Here is a 14,738-nt window from a genome sequence, read left to right as displayed (position 1 = left end):
ATCATTAGTGCTGACCCGTTTATGAATGATCACAGGACATGGCTTTATGACCATTATGTTCATATCAGCTCAAATTCATCACTGTGGAATCACATTTTGGTGCACTGTATGTAAGTCCTTTTGTTGTTTGCTCCTCAGGTCAGATGGTCAGTAAAGCAGTCTGCTACAAGGATCTGAGGCTGCAGGTGAACACGTCTTACTGTAACTCACGGTCTCGGCCGTCCACCGGTGTGACGTCCTGTAACACACAGCCCTGTCCCGCAAGGTAACGCCTTCACTGACCTCCTCTCATCTGCTCACACACTGAGAGAGACCTTTCTAGAGAAAGGAACCAGTGTTCATTTAGTATTATGTATTTAGCATTGTAGTATGTATTCATATTTTGAATTGTCTTTTATTTTTATTATTCATTGTAATTTAAGTTTAGGTTTTAGTAATTTGTTATCATTTTTATTAGTTTTTGTTGTTGCTGTTGTAGATTTTTTAATATTTCAAAAATAACACTCCTTCAACTTGCCAAAGCAACATTTTTAAGTTTCATTTAAGTTTTAAGTTTTTAATGTAATTCAGGTGTGTTTTATTTCATTTCAGCTTTATTTCAATTAACAAAAACGTTTTTTAAAAGTTTTAGTTAACAATAACAGCTCTGAAAGGAACCTCTCAATCAGAGTTTGTATGTTTACTCCTCTTCTAATATCAGTCTGAAAACAGTAGCTGACAAGTTCAATTCAGTTCAATTCAGTCATCTTAAATTACATACTTTTATTTATGTATTTATTTATTTATTAGGGATTAGGGATTTAACGATTCACTCAACTCACGATGTGATTTTCTCACAATTGTTATTAATAAAATGAGATTTAAGGCAAATTATAAATGAAAAGGTGTCCTTTTATTATTTCTCAGACAAAATGCTGCAAATTGAAATATGTCAAATAACAAAACTAAATAGAAATGTTAAAACGTCAACCACAGCATTTTACTCACGATCCAAACAAAGATGCTGCATACACGCAGCATGAGCAGTTTTGATTTAAATTAGATTGTATAATTTAGAAATTTGAAGCAAAAACAGAACGGTCTCACTTTAGCTTTGTGAAACTTTAATACATAAAACATCTGCATGAAACAGAAACAGCAGAAGCTCTGAATGAGATGCAGATTCACTCTCTGCCAGCAGGTGGCGCTTATAGAACAGCAGATCCAGCTTTTCCTTGGTTACCGCTGTAAACAAAGCAGCGCTGCGCTAATAAACACTGCTTTAATATGCATTATACGGAGGCAAGATCACTGTTCTGAAGACAGTCAGTTCCCCTCAGAGATACATACTGTATTGCGATTAGTTTAACATCTCAACCGATTTGAATTGTCACATATTTTTTATCGATTTTCAAATGACTCGGGATGCATCGTTACATCCCTAGCAGCGATGCAATAGAAGAACCATCTTGGCTCTCCAAAGGACCTTTTATGAACTATTTTTTTCTTAGTGTGAAGAGGATTTCAGTAACCTGAAGAACCTTTTGCCAATGCAATGGCTCCATGCAGCTATAGTTCTTCATGGAGCCATTAATGCCATTGTTTTATTATCAAGAGTGTATTTGACATGAGACACAGATGTTGTCTGTTCTCATGTCACTGCAACAGATCTCTGTCTGTGTGTGTGTGTGTGTGTGCATATTTATGTGGTTTATGAGGACACAAATTTGTATAATAACATGGGTATGGTATAGGTATTACAACGAGAAGGTGATTTATGAGGACATTTTCAGTGTCCCAATAATTCAAAAGGCTTATAAATAATTCAGAATGAGTTTTTTTGAAAATCTAAAAATGCAGAAAGTATTGTTTTATTATCAAGAGTGTATTTGACATGAGACACAGATGTTGTCTGTTCTCATGTCACTGCAACAGATCTCTGTCTGTGTGTGTGTGTGTGTGTGTGTGTGCATATTTATGTGGTTTATGAGGACACAAATTTGTATAATAACATGGGTATGGTATAGGTATTACAACGAGAAGGTGATTTATGAGGACATTTTCAGTGTCCCAATAATTCAAAAGGCTTATAAATAATTCAGAATGAGTTTTTTTGAAAATCTAAAAATGCAGAAAGTCTCCTGTGAGGGGTAGGTTTAGGGGTAGGGTTGGTGTAGGGCAATAGAAAATACAGTTTGTACAGTATAAAAACCATGGAGAGTCCCCATAAACCATAAAAACAAACCTGTGTGTGTTCAACCTCACTCCTCATGTTTTCTCGTGTACCTCATCAGATGTTTTAGAAGCATCTCCATGGCAGCGTCATGCATGGCAAGTTTTCGTTTCACATATCAATTCTGGTCCAGCTAGACTCCAGGGCAGAGTAATTCCCAATAATGTCCAATGGCTTAGAATGACGCTCAAAATCTCAGTTCCCAGAGGTCCAGCGCAGCTGACAGAGAGACACCGAACAGCTCCTCACGCAGTGTCTCTGAGAGCTGCTCTTAAAGCATTAACGTGTCTGAGACTCCCGTAAACCTGCCCGATGCTCAGCTGATTGTTTCCCAAGTGTAGTTGTGTTTTCTTTGGCGGTGAGATCCAGCTCTTTCTCCCCCGTCTCTTATTCTTGCTCAGTTTCTCACATAGCTTCGGTGTAAGAGGCAGATCACGCACTATAATCCTGCTTAGCATCTACATCTGTATGCCGTCATTAACACACAAAACACACAGCTGCTCATGCTGATGGGAAAACACTGCGCTGCTGCTTCTCCCCTTTCACTTATCCACTCAAAGACCTGAGCATCTCTAAATAAGAAGAAGAAGAATCATAATTATCATAACAATATATTTTATTTTTGTTGCATGTATACTTAAAGTCAGGCATGTACAGAAATCATTCTATAATTCTAATTCTATAAATTATATATGTTCACTACCGTTCAAAGGTTTGGGGTCAAGTTTTTTTAACATAACTTTTTAATATTTTTATTCATTAAGGATGCATTAAATTGAAAAGTGTCAGTAGAGACATTTATAATGTTACAAAAGGCTTATATTTCAAATAAATCTTGCTCTTTTGAACTTTCTATTCATCTGTGAATCCTGAAAAATAAAATGCATCACAGTTTCCACACAAATATTGTGCAGCACAACTGTTTTCAACATTGATAATAATCAGAAATGTTTCTTGAGCAGCAGATCAGCATATTATACTGATTTCTGAAGATCATGTGACACTGAAGACTGGAGGAATGATGCTGAAAATACAGCTGTGGGAGACACAGATATTCACATAGAAAACAGTTATTTTAAACATATTTTTACTGTTTTTACTGTATTTTTGGTCAAATAAATGCAGCCTTGGTGAGCAGAAGAGACTTCTTTCAAAAACAGAAAAAAAATCTTACCAGTCTTAAAATTTTTGATAGTAGTATATGTATGTATGTTTTTTAAATGTAAATAATATTTTAATCTAATTAATTATATGATATGCCTATTAATTAAAAATAATTTTCTTGTATTAATATTTGCTGAGAAAAGCTTTTGATGTAAAGATAATTCAGAGCATTTTTATGGATGACCGAAGGTATTAAATACACAAATATTTAATCAAAAAGTTATGCCTTTAAAGGAGCTTGTCTGATTTCCATTGGTAAAAAATTCCAGTTTTGGGGTAATAAAGCATTTTAAGCCTCTAAAGCTGCACTTTAACACATTCACCTGGATTGAGAGAACCTGCATCCCATGAGCCTCTGAGCCTCACAGCGCTACATATGAGTTTAGTGATTGAAACAAACAGGCCTTTTCCCCAGTGCCTGTGAGAACATGCTTCATCCATCATGTTTGCATGAAGGTAAAGCTGGTTTGATGGCTGACAAAGAAGGGCATTGCCCAGTAAACATTGTTGGGATGAATTGGCCCACTGATGGGTGTCTGGCAGCCTGGTCTGGGCGAGGCAGGGTGAAGGGTCACCTTGGCCAGCTAGCACGTCTCGGGTGTACCCTACATTACTCACATGTTGGCATCACGTTCAACCATTCCTGGGACAGTGACAAAGGTGACATCACAACCCTGACCCCAGATCAACACTAAATCTGGACAGTTGTAGACCAGCACGCGGTTATTGGATTTGACAATTCATGCAGGGAGATCCGAGAAACAGAGACCGTGACACTGATCGCTAGAGACACAAGAGAGGCTGCGCTGCGTTTTGTAAGTTTGTTGTTTGTTGTTGTTGCTTCTATGGTTTTTCGTGATGTTTGACGTTCAAATGCAAGTTTTTGTGATTTCAGATGTCAGAACTGTTATTATTTATCCTGCATGATTGTGCAACAACCTGTTCTGACAGAATAATTTGAGCTGAGACAATGCAAACGAGAAATATGCGCTGATTTATAATGGAGGATCCTGAATATGCAGTGAGCTCATGTCTCTTAAGGAGACGCTGGAGAAACGCTCTCATGATGAAGGTTCATGCTTAACCTGCTGCTGTAAAACAAGCACGTCCTGCAGGATTACTGTGAGGGTTTGGGTCTGCTGGGACTGAGGAGAACCAGACGGGACCGGCTTTAATGCGAGGGAAGAGTGACACGTTAAACTCAAACTAAATATCATCTGAGCTTTTTTTAATTACCTTTTTAATGATGTTTGCAATTTATGCAACCTTGTTATGAACATTGTGAATGTAAAAATACTAGGGTTACACTCAAAAAACAAATGGTTTTTGCTCAAATAAATAAATCAATAAAAATAATGCAACAGTTTGCACTGATCATTTTGAGTTACGGCAACTTCTAATGGAATTAGGGTCAACCAACAAACTACATTAACTAAACAATAATAAAATAGGACTTAATTTAAACTTCTATTCTGCTTATCCAGTCCTGTGCAAGCTAGAAATGCACTAATTAAGAAGTTAATACACCTTATAAAAAATGTTTTACACACAATATTAAGTAAAATAATGTTTGCAACTTAAATCAATACATTGTTTAACTTGCAACCATGCATATACTGTACTTATGTTGTGGTAACAGGTCCCTTGAATTTCTTGAATTTAAGTTCACTTAAATTAAAAGTTGCTATAATAGTTATAATGTTCTGTGTTATGTTTTTATTTATCATTTATTAACAGTCTGATAATTTTCAGTTTTGGCCTGGCTTTCAATGATGTTGTAATGATGAATGGCGATAATTATTCATTGTATACCCAAAAAACCTCAGTTTAATAGAGTCATCCATATCAATATTGATATCAATGATAATGACCATCATTAGAAGCCATTAAACAAATATTTAAAATATCAAATATTAAAAACACTATCTTTGTATTGTTTAAAGATAAATTTGGAGATGCAGTGTGAAAATATATTCATGACAAATTTTAATTTTAGGTGTGATCAATAATAATTAATTACAGAGCAATATGCAATTAAATTGAATTTATTTTTTTTTGCATGTGTGTTTTTTTATTGAACGGCAACCCTAGAAAATAGAATTTAAAACATTGTGTGATTTGCCATTTTCATGCAGTAAACATTAAATGGACAACATTATTTAAAACTGTAAAATAACGTAATTTAAGCGGTTTACTGGGTTGCAAGTAACAGTGTATCCTAAATGTATTTGTTATGTGCAGTTGAGAAGGTCAAGACCTCTGAGTTGGGATCATTTTAATACAGAAATCTGTTGTTTAGACTAGCTAGGTTGATTATTTGTTATGTTATAATATAAATGCTTACACAACATATTTAGTAGCTCACAACAAAACTAATTTCTAATTTAATTGAAGTTTATAAGGTGTGTGTCATACACACATTACAGATCCATATGCACTGGTCTCCGAGAGCTGGAGAACAGACCTGTCCTCCCGTGTTTTCCGTAACGCATTGGTGATGACGGACGCGCCGCTCTACTGTCAGCGAAAGTATCGAACAACATATCAGCAAGTGTTGATGGCTTTAGAGGCAGAAAGACAGACTCTGGTCCCATCCCAAAAACACGCCTGTCATTATACCGTTACATCAGCTTCTCATGAAATCATTGACAAAGAAAGATGATAAGTGCAAGATCCAGTTGGCAAACACCCTAGAAACTGCAAAAGTAATTCTCTAAAGGCCACTCTAAAAACCATAGCAACACCCTGGCAACCACCCACAATGCATTCAGCACAAACAAGCATCTCTCTCATTTCTTCAGATGCGGTTGAGAGCGCAGTGTTGGATGTTTGTAAGATAGACGCCCGTGTCAGTTCAGTCGGCTGGTTTATCTCTGCATACGTCTGATAAAAGCGGCTGCTCTGGCACACAGATGATCTTCTAGTTGGAGATCTTGTGTCCTCTTATGTCAGTCTTCCCAGAAAATGCTGACTTGGTCCTGTAAAGTGATCCGTCCAAGTATTGAGTCCTCATGGGCTTCCTGCCCTGAGAGAGAGAGAGAGAGGGGGGGGAGAGAGAGAGAGAGAGAGAGAGAGAGAGAGAGAAGACGTCCAAAACCAGCACAAATGTTAAAGTAATGTAAAAGGAAAATAGATCAATACCTGCATGTATAACAATTGTTGTTTGTAGATGCAGTGTTTTTGGTGAAGACCATCACAGTCCCAGTGTCTGATCTCCCAAATTAGGTTTTTAGAGACACATGTGAAAAGAAGTGCACTCTAACATACTTTTAACAGGGGACTTAATACAGAAATTATATACTTTACAAGAATATACTTAAGTGCGAACTGAATGTAATGTTTTCAGACACTTAAATGCATGTTATTTGCAATTGAAATGAAAATGTATTGTAGTTTAAATTTATATTAAATGCAGTTAGCTAAACTTTAAGAGTGTTTTTTTGATACAAGCAAGACTTAAGCGCATTTTGTAATTTCATAATTACTTCTATTGTCTTTGAAATATGGTTAAAGTGTTACTGCTGAATGAACTGACAAGCATTTATGGTAAACTAAAATATACTCTAATGGCATTTCCTTTGCAACTTGTATTTAAATGTATTTGTAATTACACATTTGTAATGATGTTGCAATTTAATACATTTACAATATATTCACTTTAAATGTAATATCAAATAACAAGTACTTGACGTGTGCTTTAGTATGTTAGTCAACACATCAAAATAAGATTATTACAACATAATGATTTACAATGTACATTAAAGTAAAACTTTGACATTATTACAAAGTGCACTTTTTGAAAGTCTACTTAAGTGTGTTAAGAAACAGTCATGAAAGTGTCTCTCTTGAAATCGCTTAAGTTGCCTTTTGTTTCATTCATTTTATATTATCTGCAAGATTTTTTAGTTTTTTAGTTTTACATGCTTTTAAGGTTTAAAGTACTCTACAAGTGCACATTCACTACAATTAAGCACACACTTGTTCTTCTTAAGGGACCCTTTGTGGCAACCCTGAAACTGCAGCATGTGCTTGAGTGCATTCTGGAAGGCAGCTGTGTGTGAAATCAAGCTTGTGCAGCTAAAAACATTTGCGTTCACACTCGGAGATTATGATCTGGGGTTGGGGGACACTTTTGGGTGTCCAGGAGCACAGCAGTGAGTCACTCTGTGTGTCTCCCCGCTATAACAGCAGCCAAACATTTGCTGGTGTCTATTCCAGTGTCCTGATGAATGCATGATGGTGTCACGACTATAACAGGTGCTTCAGGCAAGAACTCAGCCAGTGAGCAGTACTGTCACGCTCTCTCTCTCTCTCTCTCTCTCTCTCTCTCTCTCTCTCTCTCTCTCTCTCTCTCTCTCTCGCTCTCACGCTGTGCTGTTCTGCCTCATTAGCTGGCCTCTGTAAACACCATTTATTGCATCACGTTTATCTGATGTCCTGTGTGCTTGGCTTCAGACTCTTTGGGTTTATTTGAGACCAAGGTTAAAAACCCTCCAAACTCAGCACACACACACACACTCACACGCATTGCATTAGATACAAAATATTAAACCAACTGCAAATGTGTCTGAAGCAGGTGCTTTGGTGATTTTAGTGGCTGTATGAAATCGGCTCTGCTCAAGTTTACACAGGTGTAGAGAATCACATTGATCACCAACATCGGCCACTAACCTCAAACAAACACAATACTGTCTTCGTTGTCAGCATTCGTTCAAAACGTTGACTAAGTACTTGAGAAAAAAAAAAAATCATCTTTATCAAATGTTTTGATTGTAGAGGGTTTTTTGTCTTTTTTCCCAATAAATGACACTTCCCTTACAAAAGCAGAGGTTTATTCAAGTGTGCTATTAGTATACTTTAAAAACTAAATATACTAAGTATACTTGGCTTATACAGAAAAGTCTAAGTATGTTTGTCCTGTACTTGTATTTAAGAAACATGCAAAAATATAAATAGTATATTATAAGTACTGTATAAATATACTTGCAGTATTAAAACTAGTGGTAACACTTTAAATAGGGAACACATATTCACTATTAACTAAGAGTTATCCCTCAATAAACTCCTAATGTGCTGCTTATTAATAGTCAGTAAGGTAGTTATTAAGTTTAGGTATGGGTTTAAGGATTAAGGGATCTACAACATGGTCATGCAGAATAAGGCATTGTAGCGAATCAGCTCATGGGGAAATATGAATAATTAACCATAACTAGTTATAATTAACTATTCATATTTTAGATCCACTGTAGATATTTAGCTGACCACTCAGGGTCAACTGTCTTGTCAATTCTAAGACGTTAATTTCCTGGTTAAGGGAAATAACTTTCTTACTGTACAATTCTATAAGCTTTTAACGTAAATCTGCATGATCAGTGACTCCGGTTATGAGCAAACAATGAACAACGTCAAGTGTGATACAAGTAAGGTTTTATTAACTACATAAACACTTAAACTAGTCTAACATATTACATAAACACATTAAGCCGGTCTAACATACACATACACACACACACACACACACATACAGTTGGTATAGGAAAGGGTTAAAGTTTAACTCAGCATAGAAAGAGACATAAAGAATGGATTTTATGGAACACTTTGCATGTATATTCAACAGATCAAAGCCTTCAGGGATAAGTCAGATTCTGAGTTCAAACACACCAAACACACCACAAAAAGGTGTAACTGATACTTAATGTATCAATTAATAAGACTAAGTTTGATACTTAGCAAGTCTCGGCGGTCTGAAAGAGATTCCTGATGCAAATCTTAAAGCTTCCCGTAGATCTTGCTGAAGTTGGTTGATGAGAAAGAACCAGTTTGAGTCAGAGTCACTTGATGAATGGAAAGGACTAGGCCGAAGAAAAGGCCTGGCACAGATGCTTCGGTATCCTGAAGCGTTTCTCACATCTTCTTAGCCGAAGACCGAACCACCGACTGGGGCGGGTCCCTGGAGCCGGGCCTTTAAGGTCGGAGAAGATCTCCGCCTTTCAAGATGGGCTTGTCCAATGAGCAAAATGGAATTTCCGAGCGGGAGGTGGCAATTGCTGGAGGGTTTACGACCCCTTTGTTCTCTAAGCATGGTAATTTGCAAATGGACTTAAATCGAAATTATTAACGATTCTCAGGGCCCTAATATATATTGCCTATGTACCACCATATAATATACACGCTTGTTTCGATCATAAAAAAGCGAATTCATAGATACTAGACATGAAATAGGTGAGGTTATATTAACTAGTGGTCTATCATAACATGCATAAAACACCATACATTACAACAGACAATATACAAGAACAGTAATGGTATACACAATGACCTGAAGGATATGTGTATTCAATCAAAGAAAGGTTTTCCTATGAATTAATTAGTAGAAAAGTCCATTTCTCCTGTGCATTTGTGTCCCTTTGTTTCTGGAGAAAGCAGAATGAGAGCCGGCTCGCATTCCACAAGGTTGTAAATGTATCGGGTTACCATGAAACCAGGGTCTTGTTCGGCGTCCTGGGGTGTTACAAAGTATTTGTGAAATCTAGCAAACAAAATATATATTGTGTGTTGGAGTAGTCCAGACGCTACAAATTCCCCCCTTTCGAACGTGGTTGTCCATAGAATAGACAACAACGAGGCTCTGCTATGAGAAATAACCTGTAGGATGTTTGAATGTGCTGACGGGGGATTTCAGGTTGTTTGGGGACGTTAGGGTGAATTGTGGCCTTTATGAGCTGATATTTTGACTGGTGGGTTTTGCTGAAAGTCAAGAAACCATCTGCTCTTGATGATCAAGGTGTCTCAGTGTTGGGAGGCTTGTGGGAAACTATGCTGTAACTGCATTCAGAATAGAATACTACCATACTATTATATTTCTGTTTCATTATGTTCAGAATATTGTATTCCATAATGCAATGCACTCAACTCCATCCTTCATTTCCTTTGTGATGAATGAACCATTTTTGACCAGATATATTATAAACTTAAAAAAAATGTTAATGAAATAAAGATAAAATTAAATATAAATTCAACTTTAATGAAAATTAAAAAAAAAAAAAGAAATGTAATGAAAATTATAAATGTTGTGTTGGCAACTAACTGAAATGAGTTGAATTACTAAAATTACAGAAACAAAAACTGAAAAAAAAAATGTAACCTATATCGAGAGATAAAAAACGAATATGTCAAATGAGATGACAAAAGCACACAGATTACTAAAACCTAAGCAAAAAAATTAAACAAAATCTGAAAAGTGTAAAAATGAAAGCTCATACCGAACATGAATAAATAATAGTATAAAAATAATACTAAATTCACAATGCACTTGAATTATGTAAATAACTGAGAATACTTTAGGCATTTTTATACAAAATTCAATTAGAATACATTTTCAGAGATGATGCAAAATTGCCTTTTGAACTCTTTAACCTTTATTAGCAATTAAGACCCAGAACGCTGTTAAAATGCTTGTCATAATGTTTAAAATCAGTCATCTTTATGCAGTTTACAGTATACTGAGCATGATGTAATATGCAGCAGGACTCTAGTATTTCATTGCCTTTGCAAAAGAAATGCAGTGGGAAAGCTCGGGTTGCACTCTAGGCATGAGATAAATATTAGTGATTCTTTAAACACAAATAACTCCCTCCGGATGTCGTGCACTTATGTGTGCGTGTGTGTTTCTGTACACCACAGCTGGCGTGTGGAGGGCTGGGGCGTGTGCAGCCGCAGCTGCGGATCCGGAGAGCAGATCAGACAGGTGCGCTGTGTCCAGAAAACAGGCCCGGAGCAGGTGGACACTGTGACCGATGAGCGGTGTGCACAACCACCGCCGTCTCACAGACAGACCTGCAACACACACAGCTGCCCACCGGTCTGGAGCGCTGGACCCTGGTCGCAGGTTAGTGCTCAATCATACAACTCTGTGGCAATCAACAATGCATCATATGTCTACATACAGTAGTGTAGGCTATGTAAAGTGACAGAAATGCTCTACATAACAACATTCTGCTAAGCTAACAGCTTGATACGTTAAGCATATTTAATCGATAAAAATTAATTGATAAAATTGGAAAAATCGCCTAGCCATATCTAGATGTTAGACATCTTGAGCAGCCTAAAAATTTAATTTTTTTAACTTTTTGTCATTCTAACAACAAACAGAGCGCTGCGTAATGGAGTACAGCAGAAAAACTGCTATGAATGTATCTATGGTGGTCATGACCCTTCCTCATAGGGGTCAACATGTTCACAAAATAAGCTAATTGTGACTGACTGTGAATAGTGCATTTTGAAAATTGCATCCGTAACTGAACACTTTTGTTTCGTGTGATGCTGCATCCTCTGGCCAGAAGAATGTAAGCAAATGATGACTGACTGCACCTTTAATTCTACAATTAAAACTTCACTGAGTAACACTGTCTTACATTACGATTGGATTTTTCCCCCCAGTGTTCTCGTAAATGTGGGAAGGGAGTGATGAAGAGAGCGGTGGCGTGTGTGAGCAGTGGCTCTTACTCTCGCGTGCTGCCGGATGCCTCCTGTGCCGCTCTGCCCAAACCCAGCAGCCAAGAGACCTGCGTGATCAAACGCTGCCACAAACAGCGCAAGGCCCAGTGGTTCGTCTCCACCTGGCAACCGGTAAAACCCTCCGCAGAAAACTAGCATTGCATTGAGGTACAGTGGGGTGGGGTGGTGTGTTGTGAAAGCAAATATTTGGAGTTGCGACCCCACGCTGCCACAAAAGGATTGCCCTTTTAATTAGAGCACTTCTAGTCACTTTAAATAAAAGCATCTGCTTAAGGACAGATTTATCCTATTGCAGGCCTTTTATATTTTACATTTACAGTTACAGTATGTGTTCCATTTTTAAACAACTGGTGCCTTGTTGTTCCTTCATAACATACAATACAATACAATACAAATTTTATTTCTATAACACATTTAAAACAGCTGCCGTTGACCAAAGTGCTTTCCAGCATCATTACATGCAGTCTCACAAACAAAAATGAAAAATTAAATCCTGATCACGCTAATCAATTTTAAAAGCTATACGAAAAAGATACGATTTCAATCTAGACTTAAAAGCATCCACAGATGGGGAAGATTTAATGTGCATTGGAAGGAGTTTCTCATAGGATCTCATATTTATTGTATGTTGATAAGGAATCAAAAGGTCAACCATATATTTTTGGCTTTAAAAACCTTCAACAGAACCTTAAACCTTAAATAACTTCGAAATTTTACAGGCAACCAGTGTAAAGAAACCAGAACTGGGGTAATTCTCTCCCTCCTCTTTGTACGAGTCAAAAGTCTAAGCAATGTAGCATTTTGTACTAATTGAAGATGAGATAATTGACCCTGTGAAATACCTATATATAAAGAATTACAGTAATCAATGCGTCTCCAGGTCCTGAGAAGAGAGAACTGATGTAATTTTAAAAATAATTCTGAGTTGATAAAATGCAGCCTTCACAACACTAGTAACCTGTTTATCTAAAACTAAAGCCGAATCCATTATAACACCCAAATTCTTGACATGATCTGAAACAATTAAAATCATAGAGGCCAACCTACTTATACAGTAATTTCCTTGGAAGCAGAAGAGGGTCCAAAGACAACACACTCAATCGTATTAGTATTAAGATGAAGAAAATTGCTTGTCAACCAGACTCTAATCTCACCTAAACACTGCACAAGTCCATCAAAGGATTGAGAGAATATTATATTTATGAAAAATTGAGCCCAAGGGGCCCATATATAATGAAAATAAAATAGGCCCAAGTATAGACCCCTGTGGCACACCACTATGTAATTTAGCTGATGTAGAACACAAATCTACAAGGCAAACCAAGAATGATCTATCTTTTAAATGTGATTTATGCAGCCTTCACAACACTAGTAACCTGTTTATCTAAAACTAAATCCGAATCCATTATAACACCCAAATTCTTGACATGATCTGAAACAATTAAAATCATAGAGGCCAACCTACTTATACAGTAATTTCCTTGGAAGCAGAAGAGGGTCCAAAGACAAAACACTCAATCGTATTAGTATTAAGATGAAGAAAATTGCTTGTCAACCAGACTCTAATCTCACCTAAACACTGCACAAGTCCATCAAAGGATTGAGAGAATATTATATTTATGAAAAATTGAGCCCAAGGGGCCCATATATAATGAAAATAAAATAGGCCCAAGTATAGACCCCTGTGGCACACCACTATGTAATTTAGCTGATGTAGAACACAAATCTACAAGGCAAACCAAGAATGATCTATCTTTTAAATGTGATTTAAACCAATGTAGGGCAGTACCCCTAATACCAAAATCTTCCAAACGCTGCAATAAAATACCATGATCAATGAACAGATCGAACAGATTTGATATTGGCGGTGATATTTTCTCTTTCTCTCTGCAGTGTTCAGTGTCGTGTGGTAAGGGGCTTCAGCTGCGTGTCGTGAAGTGCGCAGAGAAGGACGTCGCAGGAAAGTATAGAGAACTGTCACCCAAAAAGTGTCAGCATGTGCCCAAACCTTCTATGGAGCTCCAGAGAACCTGTGTCCTGTCAGACTGTCCCATGGCCTCCCCTCACAGCAGACCAGACTGGTACTCATCACCGTGGTCTCAGGCAGGTCTCCCTCATCCCACACCCTTCTGACATCATGAGCTCAGCAGAAAGTACAGGGAGCTTGATGTTGTGTTTTGTGTGGTCTGCAGTGTACGGTGTCGTGTGGAGGGGGCGTTCAGGTGCGCTCCGTGCAGTGTCTCGTTCATGGACGTCCCTCCTCCAGCTGTGTCCCGCAGATGAAGCCTGTGATGTCCCAGGCCTGTAACACTGCATTCTGTCCTCAGCCAGAGAAGAGAGGTCTGTTGTGAGCTGGGAAGTTATTACATCACATAATTTTAGTTATGTAACCAATACACTTTTGAGAAATGTTTTTTAGTATTGAGATATTATTATAGATGTTTGTTTATATGCTGTATATATACATATATATTTTTTTTTTTAGTTGAAGTTTCAATAACTTGTTGTGTATGTAATTTTTTGCATAGTTTTTAATATTTTAATTTCATTTTTTAGTTTTAGATATTTTAGTACATCAAATTAAACCAAATGACAATTGGTACTGTCAGTAAATTACAATAATTATTTGTGATTAATGACATGATATTATTGTAATTATTGTGAGTAAACATTGTTTCATTTGCTGAACTTTTAATAGAGAGAGAGACAGAGAGAGAGAGAGAGAGAGAGAGAGAGAGAGAGAGAGAGAGAGAGAGAGAGAGAGAGAGAGAGAGAGAGAGAGAGAGAGAGAGAGAGAGAGAGAGAGAGAGAGAGAGAGAGAGAGAGAGAGAGAGAGAGAGAGAGA

At 37.1% G+C, this 14,738-nt stretch overlaps 1 protein-coding gene across 1 annotated transcript in view; it reads left to right on the top strand.

The window, feature by feature from the left end:
• LOC107558631 (A disintegrin and metalloproteinase with thrombospondin motifs 16) overlaps window positions 1-14,026 on the top strand; it is a 60,837-nt gene extending 46,811 nt beyond the window's left edge. The window contains exons 15-18 of the mRNA XM_016242291.1: window positions 139-265; window positions 11,060-11,264; window positions 11,816-12,004; window positions 13,787-14,026. Coding sequence (XP_016097777.1) covers window positions 139-265; window positions 11,060-11,264; window positions 11,816-12,004; window positions 13,787-14,026 — 761 coding nt within the window. The remainder of the gene's footprint in view (window positions 1-138; window positions 266-11,059; window positions 11,265-11,815; window positions 12,005-13,786) is intronic.
• Window positions 14,027-14,738: the final 712 nt, after the last annotated feature.

This window comes from Sinocyclocheilus grahami, unplaced genomic scaffold, assembly GCF_001515645.1.
Source record: "Sinocyclocheilus grahami isolate Dianchi unplaced genomic scaffold, SAMN03320097.WGS_v1.1 scaffold654.1, whole genome shotgun sequence".
In the NCBI taxonomy this organism is placed as follows: Eukaryota; Metazoa; Chordata; class Actinopteri; order Cypriniformes; family Cyprinidae; genus Sinocyclocheilus; species Sinocyclocheilus grahami.
Note: the sequence above shows the minus strand (reverse complement) of the source record. Positions and strands in the feature narration are given on the sequence as shown.